The following is a 21,337-nucleotide window of genomic DNA, read 5'->3' on the forward strand; positions in this document are numbered from 1 at the left end:
CTATATCAGGATCAAAAATATTTCTATCTAGCCAACTTCAGTCACATGAAGGCTGTTATACCAATTTTATAACCAATAGAACATTGTAACCCTTGCAAGAATAAGTAGGCCTAAATTAAGAATTAAATGAGCATGCAATGCAGATCTTTAATAAGCATTGTTAGAAAACTTACCAATATCAGCCCCTTGCAGAGACTACACACACTTCACTGACCTCAAAGCTGCAGTGACGTCTGATAGCTTGTGTGTTCCCTAGCAACTTTTCTGCAAAACAGAGGAACGAGTGACACAGCAACTGCAATGTCACAAAATCCAATGAATATATCATGAAGAAACATTGTAACTATGTTACACAGTCCAAGAGATCCACACTGATCAGCTTTTATTAAAGAACTGAACTATCTAGCTGATGCAAGAACATCCAACAAACTCATGATGGCACCACAGTAGGTTAACTATAATATCAAGTTTTACATTCACACCTCGTAGAAACCTTACTTCAGAGATCAAATTAAAAGAGTACTATGGAATTAGCATGTTTTTTGGAATCAACCTTATAAAACTGCCATATTATTATATCTTAAATAGTTATACTTGTATATGTTTATATTATATTTTTTCATGTATTTTAAGTTGTTACACTCCCCATATACAACAACTATCATTTATTTTCTTATTTTATTACCTGAGGTCTAAGTGCCTTAATGTGCTATACAAATTATCATATCAGTTTTAGTCATAATAACAGAAATAATTTGGATTCTTTTCTTATTACGTAGTAATAAGTCCTACATAAAAGTCCTTGATGATACTTTTATGTAATGCCCACAAAAAATACATTCTAACACTGAAAAGAGATTGAGATTTAATCAAAAAAAAAAAAAAACAAAACCATCAAATCAGCTTCTACCCATTTAGATTCAATTCCATTTAGTTTGTAATTATTAATAAAACATAAAAAGCTACAAAAAGATATCACAGTACTAATGATACCTCGGTATCGGTAGAAAAAGAGTACAGTGATATTATTTATCATGATATCGATATTATCATATCGCCCAGCCCTACCACTTAGTCACTATAGACATTGATATCTGTTAGCTGCATTACATTCAGAGGTGTGTAGAATAAAAATAAAAAAAAATTACTGAAACAAAGGTAGCCTACTGTTAAGTTAAAAAATGTTACTCAAGTAAAAGTACTGTTATGTTAAAAAAAAATAAAATAAAGTAAGCGAATGGGCGTGGCATCAAGAATATAAACATGAAGATCGGCAGGACAATCAAAAATAAAACATTAAAAAAAGAATCTTAGTGAATAACAACGAGTTATAATACGTAAACAAACAAACAAACAAATGGGAAGAAGAAGAAGAAGAAGAAGTAGTAGTAGAAGAAGAAGAAGAAGAAGAAGAAACGAAGCTAACAGTGGTCGATTTCCAGAACGTTCTGTGTATGTTTGTTTTTGAATCCCTAAACGAAGGAATTCAAAAACAAACATATATAATTTTTCTTATAACAAATGATAACGTTCACGTTTGTCGTAATAACTGAAACCTCTTGGGAACCTTTGCGGTATAATCAAATGTAGCTCAGCAAAAGTGTATTTTTGTTTTTACACATTTACTCGAATAAAAGTAAACCATCATATACTTACTAGTACAATTAATTAAAAAAAAAATATATATATATATATATATATATATATATATATATATATATATATATATATATAATTTACGAGTGCAATTTATTTTTAAAAAATGCCAAAGTAAATGTAAGAGAGTGAATATAGCGCGTTGCTACCCTTGTATTTTACAACAGCGTGAGGAAGAAACCTAAATAAACTAACATTAGCTAACAGTTGCAGTATACTTAAAGACAAAGATTCAGTAATTACAACTCAGAGCACCATTCGACAGAAGTACTTACAGGTAGCATTAGGTGGCGCGCGCGAAGTGCTTTCAGCAGTTTAAAACCAATGTAATTAGTGAACCACTAGAGGGCGCACCTGGCAGTCTGTCTGTGACGTCACGCGCTGGTTGTCGTTCCAGAGCTCGCGCGCTCTTGCCTCCGTCTGTTTTCTCCTGTTGGCCGGACGAGCAGCACAGGACGAGAGCAACTGTACGGAGAAAATGACGGCTGTTTTGAAACGAAAAGTCGACTGGATGTCAGCACTTCTCTAGATTAACATGCCGATTCATACATCCTTCATGAGCTGTCAGCTGAATTAGGTAAGGAGTTTTGAGCAGCTTTGATTTGTAAAGCGCAAACAGCGTATAGTGTGTGACTGTGGCACTGCAGTGTTGTTGCGTTGGGGTATAGGATGTGCTAAAGAATGAGATAAAATAAGTAGTCCAACACAAATCTCTGTGTGTAAACGGATTCCTGGTGGTTAACGGAACTCTAGCCTGCTTTAAACTCTCAGAAAAAGACTTCTTCAAGGATTCTTCCGATGTTTCTGTGTCTGAAGTGTTGTAGTTTTGTAGGGTTCTACACAAAACTTTTTAATTGTTCCCTCAGAGGGACAACCACTGAAACCTTAAGGCTTCTAGATACTTAACTTTTTTTTTTTTCTAAGAGTGTATAACAAACTATTGGTAAAACAGACAGTTCCAAGATTTCCAAGATCTGTTAACAATTTCCATTTACAAACAACCTACACTGTGGGTTCTGTGGACTAAACCCACACTTTATATTTCATAGACAGCTGTAGGTTGTGTATATATAGCTATAAGACATCTGTTTTTAATGTCCAATCTTAAGAGGATTAGGCACAGTAGACTACTTTTAGTCTGAGAATTGCATACATTTTTTATTCCTTTTTTTTTCCAAGTCTCTGCAAACATAGTTGGATTACACACTGCGACCAAAGTAGCTTCGTGTCACTGTATAGACAATGCTACAAGCTACTGCAGCCAGAAATTTATTCTAAACTGTTGAAATGCTAGTGCAGATCTTCTGTGTGTAAAGTGTAGATTTTAATCCTGATGGCATTCTTATCCTAGATAATATGGATTAAACGTGTAACCCCCCTTTTAATAAAAAGACTGTTAAAGCATATTTTAGGCCTGTCTGATTGTAACGAGTTGTTGTGTTTGCTTTGATTAGGTCCGACACTGTGCTTCTGGATTCATTGCCCTTCTGTCTGCCTCCAGGACCTTTGAAGTAGGTGCAAATGCCAAACACTTAAAGCTTAATAGTCAAGTCTGCTGCGTCTCACAGGATAGTGAGAAAATCCAATTGCAATGGGGAACCAGCTGACAGAGATTGCTCCCAACACACCATTTTTGCCTAACTTTCACTCCCTACACGTGGTGGTCATTGGGCTGGACTCTGCGGGCAAAACTTCCCTCCTTTACAGACTTAAATTGAAGGAGTTTGTCAAAACTATTCCGACCAAAGGCTTCAACATGGAGAAGATCAAAATGTCAGTGGGCAATGGACGAGCCATTACTTTCCAGGTATGGGACGTGGGTGGTCAGGACAAACTGCGGCCACTGTGGAAGTCGTACACACGCCGCACCGATGGCATAGTTTTTGTTGTGGACTCCGCCGAAGCAGAGCGTATGGAAGAGGCCAAGGTGGAGCTTCATAAGATCACACGCACGTCAGAGAACCAGGGTGTGCCTGTGCTTGTACTAGCCAACAAGCAGGATCTTCCGGTTGCCCTTCCTGTCAGTGAGGTGGAGAAAGTTTTGGCTGTACACGAACTGAGTGCTAACACCTTTCACCATGTGCAAGGCTGTAGTGCTGTGGATGGCCAAGGCCTTCAGCTGGGCCTAGAGAAACTGTATGAGATGATTTTAAAAAGAAAAAAGGTGGTGAGGCACAGCAAGAAAAAGAGATAAGCGGCTTAAGGACCCCCTTTAAGGCACAGTTATCTTGCTTGTGAACCTCCACAGCGGTTTCTGCGTTATTGCAGGATTTTGCTGGGAACAAAGAAATCCTTCCAGATGGCCTTGGAGTCAAAATGGCTTTGACCTTTATCTATCACACAGTATTGAGCTGCTTTCCATAGTATTTCCTGTGCAGCTGCTGTTTATATTTGAAGACTGCTATAGATTGAAAAGGCTAATATCAACAGAATTTAAGCCCATGCCTTTTGTTCATATGCATTTCCTCCAGTAAGGAAAGTGACTGAATTCAAGACCATGGCTTTGCAAAACACTGGTTTGCTTTTAGAGCCAAAATTACTTTATTTCAGTGCTGATATAAAGTTTGCCCTGTTAGTATTTGTATTAAGCTAGTTGTGGACTTAATGTTTGACACAGAATCTATTCACACTTCTAGTGGAGTTTTAGTTCAAAAACCTGATCATTTTTACATTCTGTAAATAGTTTTTTGTAATGTTGAGGAATGAATAAATTATAGATGACTTTGACACGAGATATGCATAATAGAAATATTTCTCTTTGTAAGTCTATAATTATTATCAGTTATCAATAATTATAATTATTGAGTCATACAGAAATTGCTATATGAAACACTTTAGGAAAGCCAGTTTCAGTTTGTGGCATTAGAAATACGGACTGGGCTTCTGGCTTGAAGGCAGTGAGATCTGATACTTCTCTTTATATACAGGTTTCTTTAGAATTAATAGATCTTTGGTGTGCAGAGGTATCATTTGTTGGACAGTGCCTTCAGCTAGGAACTTCACCCTATTTATAATATCTTATAGATTAAGCTTAAAGCAATTGTATCCCTAAGTGGAGTAACAATACAAAAATAGCAGCTGTCCCAAATTTATTTATAGAAACAGTGCTTGTGATGATGTCACTGCTGGCCTGTGTTACAGAAATGCTCTAAGGGGTGTCCCATTATGTCTGACTGGAGACATTGTAAGACTCAAAGCAATATTTTTTATGCTAAATGTATTATATGACAATAAAACTAGTACATTAGCTCAGTTAAAGATTTTTTTATGAAGTTAGCACTATGTCTTAACAAAAGAAATGTTTAAAATATTTGTGTTATATTTATTCATACACAGACCTAAATAAAGTGAAAGTATGAAAGAACAGCAAATGGATATTTTTTAAATAGGTGAGGTATTACTGTCTTCCCCTGACCATCACAGTTTGAGCAAATGGTGTGAGACCCAACCCCCACCATAGCATGGACAGACGCTAAATCCATTTATTTTACTTCCAAGTGAAGCAGCTGCGTCAGGCCTGATTGGATTAATTAGTAATCTGGTTTTGGACTAAACCAAACCACAGTGGGGAAATAAAGCAAGATTGATTTATTGAAGCAGGGCTTTGGTGGATTTGCTGGGGCGATGTTAAGGGACATCTTGGACCATTAAGCAGATTATATGTAATTTACCATCTGGGTTTCTTTATTCATTTCATATCTAAAAATAATTACAAATTAATTTTAAATTGCTCTTTGTAATTAAATACTGCTGAGTCATATATACACATTATTGTCCATCTCAATGATAGTCCATCTCAAATACATGCCTTGTGAACAAGGTTTAGAATTTATGTATTTTTATTTATGTATTTCTGATTGAACGACTGAGGTTTTAGAGAAACATTTCAATACAACTGAGAACAGTTTCTGCCATCACAGCATCACATCCATCAATACCCAATACTCATCAGCCTCAATGAAAGAAAGACCGCCATCCACTGCTAATGATTTTATTGATTGCTGCAATCTTTCCTCAACCTTTGTTATTGATAATCACTCTGTAAATCACTGTGACATCTGGCTGTTGGTGGAATTTTAGAGGAGAATGCAGCTGAAAACAACAAATGGTACAGCTAGACGTAGGAACAATGGCATTTCACCAAACCAGTTCTCTCACCCAACAATGTTATCTGAGGAATGTACGATAAGAGGCACGGCACCCTGCTGAGCTGCCTAATTAAGAATTACTCTACTGTAATGTTGAAATCTATCCAAAATGATCCTTCCTGTGTTAATTCTGGAAATGGAATTTTTGGTCAAAGAATTGGCATAAAACCACAACAGGCATAAACATTCTTCTGAAAGGTCTGAAGGATTATGCCATTCTTTGTAACAATTTCAGTTTAGACATAGCCATAAAAGTTATATAACGAAGAGGCATTTAAAAACAGTGCGTGACTCCTTGGGTCAGTCAAGCATAAAGTTATGAAACGATGGAACGTTGATAATGAACTGCTGGTAAAATAGTGTCCTACGTTGTGTAAAATTAATGACCCCTAAGGATTATTTTCTCAGCGTGACCAACATTTTCTCCACTATTCAACATGGAATGCCTGGAAAGCTGACTATAAGGAACTTTGTGTAAACATTTTCCAGATACATTCACCAAGGAATTTTAACAGCACTGCTGATAACTTTGACTAATTGCTATGCAGAGGGGGATCTGAAATGCATTTGAAGCTATCAAGCTTTGACCTCACTGTGGAAGCAGAGAGAAAGAGAGACACACACACAGGAAAATGCCACAGATGAAAATCATACAATGTATCAAGGCGCTTGTCCGTCTCTGGCGCAGTGGGTAGTGTTGCCCTTCACAGCTCCAGGGTCCCTGGTTCGATCCTGAGTTTGAATTACTGTCCTTGTGGAGATTCACATGTTCTCTCTGTGTCAGCCTGGGTTGCCTCTGGGTTCTACACTTTCCTCCCACCTCCTAAAAACATGTTGATAGGTGGACTGCTTACTCTAAATTCTAGGTGTCCCATCCAGGGTGTATTCCTGCCTCGTGCCCAGTGTTCCCGGGATCAGCTCCAGCTCCACCGACACCCAGACAAGGATAAAGTGGTTACTGAAGATGCATGAGTGAATGTTTCACATCTTCTCAAGTATTGTGTTTTGGCAGAATTAGCTGGCATTATCTTGATGGATGGAATAAAACAAGAGAGGCAGAGCCTAAGGGATTAAGAAGGATTAAGATAGGGAATCTGTCAGGTTCATCCTTTAAACCGAGTCACATGGAAGATGGAGTATTCCCCTATAAATCCAGCCCTTCCTTTATTTCACTTCACTGATGCTATATAGTTAAAAAAAAAACCTCATATTATAACAATGTTCTTAAGGTCTTCCTCATTGCTCCTATTCCTGTGTAGTAAGTTCAGATGGAAATGTAGTTGTATTTATGTTCCCTTATGTTCCATAATATTCCATTTATACCTAAACTTTATCTGTTCAAAGCTGATCATTATGTTCATCTGTACAGTACTTTATTATGGATGTTTTATATTAAAAGAGAAAGGCATTCGAAGTTGAAATCCTGGCTTCATTCAGACTACAACCTCACAAACTGAGTACATAGGTAATAACAGAGCTTCCCATCTGCAGAAAGGTTACGCAAATGACCTCAGTGTAAGCCTGTAACCAAGGGTGACCTCTAAGCGCTCCAAGAGCTGTTAATTGTCTTTGTGGCTGTCTTTGCATAGGGTGACACAGTACATTGCAGTGCAATACTGAAAGCTGCATCATACCTACTGAGGTCTCTCAGGGTAAAGTTATTGTTACTAGCTGCATTGCCATGCATGGGATTTGTATTGAGAAATATACCTTTAAATGCTGAAGGCCCCACATGAGCTGCTAAAAGTGGATGCCACTGGGTTTATGGCTCTGCTATTGATGTCACATGACAGAGTCTTGTCTACCCAGCATTGTTTTTCTCAAAGCCATAAAGCTGCTACTATAGCTGAAATACGAGCTGGTCTGGGGGACTGGGGAAGAAACAGAGAAGGGAAATCAGTGTGAATCCCAGAGCAAGATACTGTGGGTCATCTATCTATGTGCTTATTTGGCTTTACAGAGCAGCGCCCTGTACTGCACATTCACTCTCCGTGGAGGCCAAGGACCACAGCCTGATCCAGAAGTGCCATGCGGGCCAGCCCTCTGCCAACATGTCTAAACTGTGAATAGGGAACTTTAATCATGGGGTGGAGCTCGAGAGTGTTGCCTGTATAATTATTGTGCACAAAAAGGAGTATTATAGTATTTGAATCCAAGACATACAGGGTGTGGCAGTCTGTTTGCTTGTTCTTTGTTGGATGTCAAGGATCACTATATTTGGTCCAATCATTGTCATTTTAATTGTTTGGTGGGCCTTGCAAGCAATTTGCTTTCTTTATAGAAAATAAATACCAAAATGCTAACTAAATACCAAATCGATTAATGTAATCTACCAAACCAATGCATGCTGTGATGTTACTGAAGGTTTTTTTAAGGCAAACCTCATAGGCTCCCTGAATAAACTTAGTTGCATCCATCAACAGCTGCACGTTATTGTACGATGTCAATAGGCTGCGCAGCTGGACTAATGTATCTTAGAATGAAACTGGATTGTGAGCCTCTGAGGCTGCTTTTTGTGCTTCGTGTCCAAACAAAACAAAAGACTGACATTCCCACATTCCAGGATGACCACTGTAGGGGGCAAATATGAATATCATCGAACAAATCACGCACAGTTTTGGCCCTAACATGGGACTGCCAATGCTGTGTTCTGCTTGGACATGAAACACATTTTCTTGATATTAGATAATTTCCAGACTTACAACAGGACCAGCCATGGAGCTAGATGAGTGACTGATTATATAACAATTGCCGTAACTACAGCCTGATTCCCATGATTTCTGCTGCCAGATCTTCTAACAGCAGAACATTTGGTAGATATAGTTTTTTGAATTTACATAATATTTGAACCACAGTAGACCTTGTTTGTGTCTGTCTTTGTGTTGCATTGGACATCAAGATCCTTTCTGACGAGCCCAGGCAGGTGAATGTTCTGTGGTTTCATCTGCAGTCTTTCTCTCAGTGGTTTCTTGAACTTGTTCCATTATAGTTAACATTTTGTTACTATTATTGATCAGAAGGAGCCAGGGCTATGGAATCAAACCATCAACCACTGTACTTTCTTTACATGCTTCAGTTTTGAGTATCACTTATGAGCACAATTTGTGATGAACATTAAGCACAAATTCTTAGGAACTGTCCATGTAAATAAAGACTCTTAAGATTCTGAATCTTCATTAGTATTGTTTCAGTGGAAATAGAACGTTGTCTGTAAAAGCTTCTTGATTTCATTAAAGCAATGGGAACCATTCACTTTTAGCTGCGGGCCATAAAAACTGAGAACCTTCTGACTCAGCTGATCTTCAGGAGTCTTAATGAAGTAACCTCATTAGGGGTTGGTATAGCTTTCCACTCTCACTGGGCAGATAAGCAGTGCTCTGTGAGAATACCCTTGTAAAACGATAAAACCAAATGTATGGTTTATAAACCTGGACTGTACTGGTGCCTGCTATAAGTCATTCAGTAATAGGATTTAGCCTTCAGTTAGGTACAGCTGATGGTGAAATATGTCTTTAGCTTGGTAGGAATCTATCTGTATTTTTTTTTAGGTCAAAAGAATCTGTTACTCCATGGGCCTGCCCACGCTCAGCCCACTTCTCTCTCTGGTCAGCAGTTGTAATGTGGGTGGGATCTCTCTCACTCCTCCACATTGCTCTTGGTAAAATGCACCATGTTGATGAATATGCCTCTGTGGGAGAGTGAAACACTTCTCTATCCTTGGCAGGCTGTCCCCTCCACCCATGCAGTGAGTTCCCTAAGTTTCCAAGCTTACTGTACACTGTATTAAATCTGCCTTCATTACTCAACCATCCACAGGGATTGATAGGTACTACCATGTGAAGAGAGAAGACAGTGTGTAATGCAAGTGTGAATCCAGAAGCCCATGTGAGTGTGGGAGTTCATGTAGCATATTTGCATATCATCTTCTATAAAGAGGTATATTTACAAGGAAAGTGATGCACACTAACCTGTCATCAAAACACCCTCTCACAACACTCATCCTGTAGCATCCTCTAGCACTCTGTATTATAGCAGTCTTGTAGGAGTTTATACATCAGGTAAAGCACAAGAAGGAGATGTATCTTCATAGTTCTGCATTTATTTCCATTGGCATTCAGGCACTGACTGACATCATTAATTGCAAAATATACAAGTTAGACACTTCTGTTTAGGTGTATTCCTTCCTGACCTCAATGGAGCAATTTTTTCTTAGCCCCATTTTTCACGGTATTCACACCCTTTCCTTTTTCAAAGGTTTGGCCTGGAAAAACAACCACCCTCCCCTCAAACTCGATGGCCATAACATTTTCACAATAGCAGTTGGCAGGCTCTCCAGGTGAGTGTTCAGGTAGCTGTTAATCATGTGCTGTGGAGTCTGTGGGTGGGAAACAGACATGACTGTAGGGAGGAAGCAAAATGGAGCAGAGATGGTATTATTGCCATGGCTTGAATGGACACCTCCATAGAACTGCTTTTGTTCATCACAGTAATGTACTGTCTTTTCCTGGGTTTTTGTGTCCTTTATTTAATGGCATCCATTCAAGTTGCCCTGTTGATGTGCCTTGAACTAGATTTACTGAGGTAGTTATCTGCTTTGATTCTGGCCTGGGAGATGGCACCACCCTTTGAGTTCAAAGCCTCTGACTGAACATGACTGGCTCAGCTGTGGGCAATTAATACTAAAGTACCTTAAATGTAATTCACTTCAAACCACAAAGCATTACATTCAGTTCACATTTCCTTAACCCCAAAGATGACAAACAAATTTACAAACATCGGCCATGCATCGATCATAGCAGGTTCTTTTCTATTTCTTCATCACTTGGCCCTAATACTGTCTATTAGACACAGACCAGCACAATCTATACTGCTACTGTTCGTTACCATCTTTGGGGGCAGCCCATTCTACTCACAAGTGTAACTCATGACTCACATAATTGTTTCATTCTGTAGAGTAGCTGCAGGGTTTGTTTTAAGTGGAGTAGTGTCTGTAGGTTTATTGTGCTCCTTAAAGGTGTGCATCAGATTATTCAAGTTGTTCATGAGATCCTAAACATTGAGGTGAACATTCTGTGTAGATCACGAAAAGAGGCTAAATTCTCAACAAAAGCAACATGCAAACTTAGAAACACCACTACAGATACAAAATAGGCATCCAATATGATATTTATTCCAGCCAACACTGTAAAGACCAGGATTTAATTTTACATTTGAGATTTTCATGCACATGTACTTTTGAGAGGAACAAAATTAGAACACAAATATTTAAGCATTTCTATGAATGAATAAGATAAGAGAACCTGGAAGTTCATATGAGGTCTCAAAAATACTAGTAACTTGAATTTGTAAGTACATCATTAGCAATAAGTTCTCTGGTTTTGGAATCTTTTCTCATTCTTTCTATGTAATCACCACAGAGATTTATATCTGAGTGGTATTGAATAATAAGAAGCTTCATGTCCTTTAATATAGGAGTGAGAAACAAGATATACACTATATGCCCAAAAGTTTGTGGACACTTGACCATCACATCCATACGTGCATACTGAACATCCCATTCAGGATTTAGTCCTCCTTTGCTGTTATAATAACCTTTCCCCTAGATTTTGGAGCATGGCTGTGGGAATTTGCCCATTCAGCCACAAGAGCATTAGTGAGGTCAAGCACTGATGTTGGGTGAGAAGGCCTGGGGAGCAGTCGGCATTCAAATTCAACCCAAAGGTGTTCAGTGGGGTTCAGGTCAGGGCTCTGTGCAGGCCACTCGATTCTTCCACTCCAGCCAATAATTAAAGCCAATAATAGTACTAACTCTATTTCACATTCCAAAGAACATGTCAGGTGGCAGTTAAACCCCCTGATGGGAAGTGGTAGCTCAGTGGTTAAGATGTTGGTCTCCTGATCGGAAGGTTGAGAGTTCAAATCCCAGTACTGCCAAGCTGCCACTGCTGGGTCCCTGAGCAAGGCCCTTAACCCTCAACTGCTCAGTTGTATAAATGAGATGTAAGTCGCTCTGGATAAGAGGTGTCTGCCAAATGCCTTAAATGTAAAACAGGGTGTCCAATCTTTTCTGCAAAAGGCCAGTATAGGTGCAGGTTTTCATTCTTATCAAGCAGGAGCCACACCTGATTCCACCTGTCTAATCAGTTGGCTTTCATTAGATCAGGTGTGGCTTCTGCTTAGTTGGAATGAAAACCTGCACACAGGTATTGTAATATCACTTATATATCACTTACAATTCCTGCTATTTCAGAGTAATTTATTACTTAGTCTGTAACAATAGCACATATCACCTTAATTACATTAGCTTTGCTAATTGTGCCTTTCACAATTAAACGTATCTATAGGGGGTTTAAAGCTCACCTGCTCACAAGTTTTGAAGCTGGACCTTGCGACAGCTGTGACTTGACAATCATTCTCACATTGAACCTGTTACAGATAAAATCATTTTCACTTTGTGCCCAGTCATTTGTACCAGTCATAGACGATTTGACATGCTTTAAATACTTTTTAAGGGCAAGGCAGAACACTGTGTGTGAGGAAGAAGCACATATAACATATCCCCCATGGCAGTGAAGCATCATAGACATGCAGGATAACTGTGGAACCATGATGAGGATGTGTACACCATCATTGTTTCTGTGTGTATGTGTACAGTATAAATATATGATCCCCTTACAGTGGCATTCTGCCCATACCTGCAGAGTAAGCTGTGTCTGTGGGCCACTGTTCCTCTCTCAACACCTTTTCCCTTATTATATCTTCATCAAATCACCAAGAAAAGAGTGAGTACAGCACTGAGAGCCTCAATTTCACGAATAAGCAATATGGTTTCTAGGTGAATGCTGTAACTTTTTTCAACATGGAATAGAGAGATAGTACTTTATAGAATGGTTGTGTACTGTGGCAGCAGAGATATGGTTGAGTGTCAGCTGCAGATGGAGAGGAGACAGGATGGACCAGTTGGTAACTTTTGATAATTCTCACCTGTGACTTATGACTGCCAGCCTACTTATGTGTGTTAACCTGGAACCTTAACCTTAACCTGGAACGTGGTGTCTGCTCCTTTTGGGTTGCATTTCTGTTAGTGCTTTCTTTCTTTCTTTTTTTGAGTTTTTGAAAATTCCCCCGAAAAGTAAATAAAAGTGAGCCTGGAGCTCTGCTGAAATTCCGCCTCTCTCCTGGGTTTCGGAGTTTTTATTTCTCAGCAGCTTTTCAGCGCATTATCAAAAACTCAACAACAACAAAAACAAACTAATGGAAATGCAACCCAGTTGGGCCATCACTAACTCGTGGCTTTCACCTCATTCCAGGTTAAGATCATGCTCTGTGTGTCAAGAACACGCTCTGCCAGCTATGCCTCTCTCTCTCTCTGGCTCATGGCAGTCACTGAAAGAACAAAGAAACACAAATAAGTTGGCTGACAGTAAAAAGACACAGCTGAGAATCATCACGTGTTACCTGCTGGTTCAACCTGCCTTCTCTCTGTCTGCAGCTGACGCTCGACCACACCCTGCTGCCACATGTACTACTGCAGATTTGGTTCTGAGTAATGAAATGTCTCAAGCAATAACAAAAATGCTTAGACCAATACAAATAAATAAAATATAATATAGGGCATAAAATATATTTTATGGGGAATGCTGATACATAAACATAACCTTTTTAAACTCTGTGATACTTGTGCATAGGACTTGATGGCTATCTGCTGGGAATAGACTGATTGATACTGAAGTATCAGTAATTTCATTCCTGATATGTCTTTGTAAAAGTCAACCCCATTATAATAATATACTTTGTGCTTATTTTTCAAACAGAATGTGAAAATAAAATGTAGGATGTATTGTTGCTGTGCAGGACAGGAACTACTACTCCTTCCTCCATCTCCCTCTGCCCACTGGTCCACCCACCCACACGTTTGTCATACTATCTTTGTGAGGATCTTATCCTTAATAACCAAAAGGTGCAGTCAAACTGTCAAATATTCCTATCCTTTTGGGGACATTTGGTCCCCACCAAGATATAGAAAAATGCATACAAACACACCTACAAACAAGTCAGATCATATGGCAGCAGCACAGTGCATAAAATCATGCAGATACAGGTCAAGAGCTTCAATTAATGTTCACATCAAACATCAGAATCAGGAAAAAGTGTGATCTCTGTGACTTTAACTGTGGCATGGATGTTGGTGCCAGATGGGCTGGTTTGAGTATTTCAGAAACTGATGATTTCCTTGGAATTTCACACACAACCGTCTCTAGAGTTTACACAGAATAGTGCGAGAAACAAAAACATCCTGTGTGCAGGGGGTCTGCAGGCTGAAACACCTTCTTGTTGAGAGAGATCAGAGGAGAATGACCAGACTGGTCTGAGCTGACAGGAAGTCTATAGTAACTCAAATAATCACTCTTTACAACCATGGTGAGCAGAAAAGCAGTCCAGAATACACAGCACATCAAACCTTGAGGTGGATGGGGTACTACAGCAGAAGACCACATCAGGCCTCGGTCCTGTCAGCCAAGAACAAGAATCTGAGGCTATTATGGTCAGAGACTCACTGAAACTGGACAGTTGAAGACTGGAAAAAGACCAGGTGATTATTTTTCTTATCTTCAACTGTCAAATTTGGATGAACCTGTGCCCATGATAGCCTCAGATTCCTGTTCTTGCCTGACAGAAGTGGAACCCGATGTGGTCTTCTGCTCTTGTAGCCCATCCTCCTCAAAGTTTGATATTTTCTGCACGCTGAGATGCAGTGTTTTGTTTTTTGCACCATTCTGTGTAAACTCAAGGGACTGTTGTGTGTGAAATTCCCAGGAGATCAGCAGTTTCTGAAATACTCAAACCAGGCCATCTGGTACCAATATCCATACCACGATCAAAGTCACAGAGATCACAATTTTTCTTCATTCTGATGTTTGAAGCTCTTAATGAAACTGCATGATTTTTTGCATTGTGCTGCTGCCACATGATTGGCTGATTAAACAACTGTATGAATGTGCAGGTGTACAGGTGTTCCTAATAAAGTGGATGGTGATTATATATGGCTAATTTCTGGCATTAAACAGGACTCAAGGAGTAAACACTCTCAAATCATTCATTTTACATATAATTCTTGATATCCATGTTTGCAAATTCTCACTGTAGAAATTGCACAGATTTTATACACAAGAAGATATTTAAAAATATCAGTACCGGTATACTAGTGTTGGCATTACTTGAAATCAGTGGTATCACCCATCTCTACTACCTGCCTCCCTGTATCCCACTCCTCCTGCTCTGCTGGTACAGTCTCCTACAGAATGTAGGTCAGCATTAATGTATGCAGCACCTGTGCTGGTGAGAGCAGTATATGCCAGGGGAATAGACTGCTATCAAAACAAGCTGGAGTTACCATTAGAAGACACAAGCATTATTCTCATGTCTTTCATCAAAGTATGACTGCTTCAAAAGAGTAACTGTTTTTCTGTATGCTTGCACAGAGGGATGGAGAAACACAAAGTCACAGTGACACTAGCCCTGTGTAATGGGGCTGCCAGCTTGCAGCTTGGATCTCTACTGTAAGAGAGGTGAATATAAAGGGCATTGGGGACTAAGATATTACTGAGGTAAAACACATCCATATTGCACAGTGAAGAAGAAAAGAGCAGCAGCACTAAAGTCTGCAGCTGAGCTCCCCAGGCAGCCTCACACACTGCATTGCAGAGAAAAGGGGGAGGCACGCATACACTCTCAGATGCACTCCTCTGCCTCAAAGTCAGCAAACCTTCTCTCTCAAAACAGTGAACGCAGTGCTCCAGATGAATTATTCACACTAAAAGCCTTACTGTAAATCCACTTGGCTTAAATCAATCATAAAAAGGGATTTAATTATTAAAATGCTTTAAGACTTTACAGATAAAATAGATGAAAAGTAAATAGGGTGGTTTTGCTTCTAAATACTTTTCACATCCACATACACTCACACACAAAGACAACAATCTGGCACTGCAGAGGCTGAGCGTATTTTAATAAAAAGCTCACCCCAGTGTTCTGACCCTGACCTCCCCTCGGAGATGCTCAGGTTTGTGGAATTTAAACAGAATGTGGGTAGAATGTGCGTGATCCCCCTCAGAAGCCTAATCATGACTTCTTCTGGCAGGAAACTCTGACCTTATTTAACTCCACAGAACAAGGTTAAGCTAATGCATACCTATCTCCATGCCTGGAGATACATCCAGGGAATGCTTTCTCGTTTATTGACTTTAGATAAGCTAAATGCACCAGCCTCATCCATTTCACTCAATCAAACATGTGTCTGTTACTCGAGAAGTTGTTTTGAACACTCATTTTGCTATGGTGTGTATTACCATACAATTACTAATGACATCACACCTACAGCTTACAGTAAATAGAAGGATTGCTGACTTATCATTAAGGGTCTACTATGGACCTTTGCCAGAACAGGACTCAGGCAAGTGCTGGAAGTGTGCGTGCAGCAGCAGAGGCAGCGCAGAGCACAGGAGGTCTCTCAACTCCCCTCAGGCTGGAATCAAGGGCAACTTAGTGCAGAGTCATTCACTCACAATCAAAAACATGTGACACGTGTTTCTCAGAAGTAGGTTCCCATCTAATCTGCCCAGTAACTGCAGTATGCATGGTTAAGTGAGCAGAGAGCTGGGATACGTGGCGATGGCAGAGGAGTTAAAGCTAAAGATAGGCATGCCACAAGGTTAGTACACATACACACACTGCAGCTCTCACTTGGACTTACTGAATGGACAGAATGAGGCCTTTTACAAAAGATGCTGATGGAGAGACTGGGCTCTTATAGCCAGTGGCAAGATTTAGTCAGAATAGGAATTCTCTCTGCATTATATTCACTGAAAGTACAACATGCTTGACATTTAACAAAATCTTATATTTTATTAATACCAAATTCATAATATCCTTATTATCCATCTGATTGATGGACTTTGTACAAGGTTCACATTTAAAATAGACCATAAAAGGTACACTATGAGGAAACATATTAGCAGTGTTATATACATATCACCTACATAAACAACAGAGAGATTCATTTTCTTAAGACAGCAATAAGTAAAATATTACTAATATAGAGAAAATAGCAGATTAAATCTGTAGTTTACAACAATGTCAAAGATCTCTTACCAACAAAGATCACTCTTACCAACAAAAAAGCTTAACAAAAACAGCTTTGTTTAGAAGAGGTGGAAAAAACACAGATAGGTCATTTTGCAAGGTAATATATACAGTATATCTGAAAATTAGCATAGTGGATAGAGATGGCCATTTGTTCACAGAATGTGCTCAGGTTACCACGTGTATCGCACATCTGCCAAGTCTTGAATTTATAGCAACTCAACCACAGACCACAAGTAGGTTGGAAACACTGCACTGCTCCATTTTTGCCCAGTTTGTACAGCATCTTTAAAACGATTTAGCTCTGCACGCAGGACACAGACCTCTGATGTGAGCTATACATAGACCTAGCCTTTTACTGAACCTCTGAACAACCCAGTGTGTTTTAGTGCTGCTAGAAGAGCTATTCAAACTTCCGTAATCAGATCAAGACACCTGTGTTTGAATGGTTGTTGTGTCTAGATGGAAGAGCTGGTAATCTCTCCACTGAAGCACACTAAGTCCTTTGACTAAGCTAACAGTCTTTAAACTCAGTATGACATGCATTATATCTGTCTAATCTATGCACATTACTATGCAAAATAAAATCAAAATATATAAAGTCCTCAGTGTCTACATAAAAAAAAGAGTCTTTTGCTTTGTTGTTCCATCAGTTAAATGAAAAAAAAAAAAACTCTCTGTAACTGCTCTGAGTAATACATGGTTCAGGATTTCAAGCAAACCAATACAGACCACAAGAAACACATAATTGTAGTATACAACATTGGAAACCATATGGTAATTACTGCGGTTTAAACAACAATCAGGTCGGAAAAGATTTAATGGAAGGCTTTTGTCAAGCTCCAAGTTTGTCAATAAAAATACAAATAGACATTTCTGTTTCAATTTCATCAGATAGACAAAATGTCCACAGTGAGAATGAACATTAGTCCTTCAAGTACATAACATTGCTGTAAGGAACAGCTCACAGAGTGTTCAGGGCCAGTGAACTCGTGAGGCTCTGCAGATGGGGCCACAACTTTGAGGCCAACATGAAGGGAACAGCTCCCTCCTTTCAGTATTCACAGTATGCTCACCACAGTTTAGAACAAAGTGATTAATGTCTTAACTGTCTCCCTCTAATTTGAATCAGTATTTAGTGCTGTAATTAATGAGACTAAAGCTTTGATTTAAGATAAAGAAGTCCATTAAACAGACCTGCACCCAGGAGTTGCTGGTATCAATGGCATCAAAAACCCTGTCTTTCAAAGATACAAAAATCGACATACGGTTTCATTTTTTGGCATCTACATCATCTTATTTGCATTTATCAAATGTTTTAAAGAGGATTATTTTGGGTTTTTGTGAAACTGAGTGCAACAGCACCACCAGCGGTCATGAGAAAAACACACAGAATGGTACGAAGCGACATTGTGGGCTAAGTGTAATGAGACCAGTGCTGTAGACTTACACAGGTGATTACGCAGACGGAAGCTAATATCTTTAATCCCACTTTGGTGACACATCCATTATATGTCATCAGCTGCTGTGTTACAGATTCAGTCAAAGGTGCAATGATAGTAAACAAAGGGAATTGTTTACTCTATGATAATTTTCCCTAAAATGTGTTTGGAGGAGAAACTAAAAGTAGATAGACTAAGCACACATTGTCTAATCAAGTAAAAAATGAATGAAAGGACAGCAGGACCTAATGCTAATGCTAACTAATGCTGCTCCCTTTCCCCCTTTGTGTGTGTGTGTAAAATAATATGCCCCAATATTATTTACGTTTACATTTACATAAAAAAGTCATAATTTAGAGTGACTTACATATTATTATTATTATCATTATTATTATTATTATTATTATTGTTCTTATTCTTCTTATTATTATTAATGACACCTCAAGATATAATGTATTACTCAACCCTAATAGCTTAATTTTAGATATTAGATTTTACCCCTCCCATCTAATACCACCACCAGTCACCACTGCTTGCACCCACTGGCACTGACATGAGCTCTAAAATGACAAGGCTGATTATTCATTTTTAAAAAGAGGCCAGTGGTAGGTCATACTGACACAAACAGAATAGATTCTGTGGTGAAATAATATTCATCTCTTGCACAGACAGACCTACAGCTAATGAGATAAATGTGATTGATTGAACGGGGAGTGTCCCTTTATTGCACAGCACCAACATGCCACAGCCTTCTTCAACACTACCATCACTCACTATGCTGATAACTTCACAGATATCAGCATATCAGCATTAACTAAATGTGCTGTGTGACAAAATTGAAAAAGCACATTCCTGTGGTGGAGTACAATATTTAATAATAGAGGAGAGCATTCAAAAATAGTTTGAAAGTTCAAATTAATATTTGCACCTTTGTATATTTTGAAAGAATTGAGCACTACATGTATGTAACACTATTACGTGTATGTAGTAACAATCTGAAATATGATAATATTATGCCTGAATAAATAGTTTAGAACAAGTGCTAAGGTAGGTTGCTCTTGCTATAATGATCAGTGTCAATCATGGTTTTTTGACCCTCACAACAACACTGGGGGTTGAAAATTTAGACTACTTGGAAGCCTCAGTAGGTCATAAAAAAGATTTGTACAGGATAGTGGGACAGAGATAGTGCTTCTCTTAAATTATAAAGTCAGAATACAGCAGAGATAAAGCTTGGGATTTCCTGCAGCATTGCTCTGCAGTGCCAGCTTGAGGATTTGCTGCTCCAATACAGATGGGAAGGAGTGAAGCAGCACATAGGACTTAAGAGAATAGGGAAATACCACATTCTTGTATTACAAACAGCATATCAGACCTTTCCAAAGGCACATGGGCAATGCTCTTCTTGAAATGCACTCTTGTGCTGGTGAAGCATGGTGAAAAAAGTATATAGTTTTTTTCATTAATGCCACATATTTTATTACTTTATGCATGGGTTTCGAGAATAAAGCCTCCAATGCTTCTTTAACAAGTAAATGCTGTTAAAGTAACATCTTCATGTAGCTTTTTCCAAGACAGAGAAAATTAAAACACTAAAACCGTTGTTTCCTGTCAAAACACCACATTTAAACACCTCTTGGTGTTTAGATTATGAACATGTGGGCTGCTTCTATAAAAGCAAACAAAAACGCTAAACAGAGACCCTTTGGGATAGATGACATCATCTCAATGATAAACATGGAGTGTCATGACCTCGTTCTCACATGTAACACACAAACACACACACCCTCCAAGCACCTCTGAAAAGTCAAGTGTATGGAACATGTGCTGGCTAGCAGATGGTTATATTATGCATGAGTCAGTTCTGTTGAGGTGATGTCTGGGCAAGCTAGATTGTTTTCGAAGGTCATTAGGCAAGGACTGTTTCAAAGAGTACCAGAGAAAACTGCAGCTAAAGAGGACAGATCAAAGTCAGGCCAGAAATAATAGTGATGTTCTTGTTTTCATTTTCATTTAAAATCTATATTACTAATAATGGCATACTTTTTTTTTTTTAATGTTCAGAGGATATCCTGAGTGGTAATTGTGCAAGAGAGAGAGAGAGAGAGAGAGAGAGAGAGAGAGACCCCTACTGTTCAACAAGTGGCAGTAACTGTAGATGAAAAAGATCTACAGTCTTCTGAATTTCAGCTTTGTGTACAACTACAACCCACTTAAGAACAATGCAATTAGTTTTCCCCACAACTCCACTGATGTAAAATAAGCCAATATGTGTGTGTTTATGCATCAGTTCAGCACTGCTCAGGGAAACACAATGCAGATTTTCTCTAAAGAACAAAGCTCCTGATCAGAAGAAGGTCACATGAGGCCTCTGTGAACATATCAGTGCCTAATAAGTCATGTATTTAACACAGTTACAGCTGAGCCAAAGCAGATGAGCTGTCCAGTGAAATGTAATTATTAATAATAGAAGGTCACCAGTATGCTGCGCAAGATTAGATAGACAGACAGACAAACAGGATAGATAGATAGATAGATAGATAGATAGATAGATAGATAGAAGCATGTATAAATAGTGAAATAGTGAAAGAAAAAAAGTGGTACAGATCATCATGACATGCCTGTTTCCATGGTAAAGTAAGACTCCTTGTATCACTATGGCAACAGAAAATGTTGAACAAGAGCTACCTTTATATGTCAAATGTAGAAAAAGTGGTTAAGTAAGTGTGCATTGTATATATTTAGTGTGCTTTTTCCCCCCTAAACTCCACAATGGCCTCTGTGAGAGACTGACAGGATGTGTTGGTCATCAGCTAATCACTTTCCTTTCATTGATTAGTCGTGTCTGCAAAGCCAGCTATTGGACAGTGTGGCCTCCTAATTTAGGCCTACTTATGTAACAGATCTATTGGATTAAATACACTAAGTGAAATCTTTCCACAAGGTTTA

At 38.8% G+C, this 21,337-nt stretch overlaps 1 protein-coding gene across 1 annotated transcript; it reads left to right on the forward strand.

Moving 5' to 3' along the window:
* Positions 1–2,057: 2,057 nt before the first annotated feature.
* Positions 2,058–5,027, forward strand: arl4d (ADP-ribosylation factor-like 4D). Its single transcript, XM_026915004.3, has 2 exons — positions 2,058–2,233; positions 3,111–5,027. Exon 2 carries the CDS (start codon positions 3,248–3,250, stop codon positions 3,848–3,850), a length of 603 nt encoding a protein of 200 aa, XP_026770805.1. The 5' UTR covers positions 2,058–2,233; positions 3,111–3,247; the 3' UTR covers positions 3,851–5,027.
* Positions 5,028–21,337: the final 16,310 nt, after the last annotated feature.

The sequence above is a fragment of the Pangasianodon hypophthalmus genome, chromosome 12 (assembly GCF_027358585.1).
Source record: "Pangasianodon hypophthalmus isolate fPanHyp1 chromosome 12, fPanHyp1.pri, whole genome shotgun sequence".
In the NCBI taxonomy this organism is placed as follows: Eukaryota; Metazoa; Chordata; class Actinopteri; order Siluriformes; family Pangasiidae; genus Pangasianodon; species Pangasianodon hypophthalmus.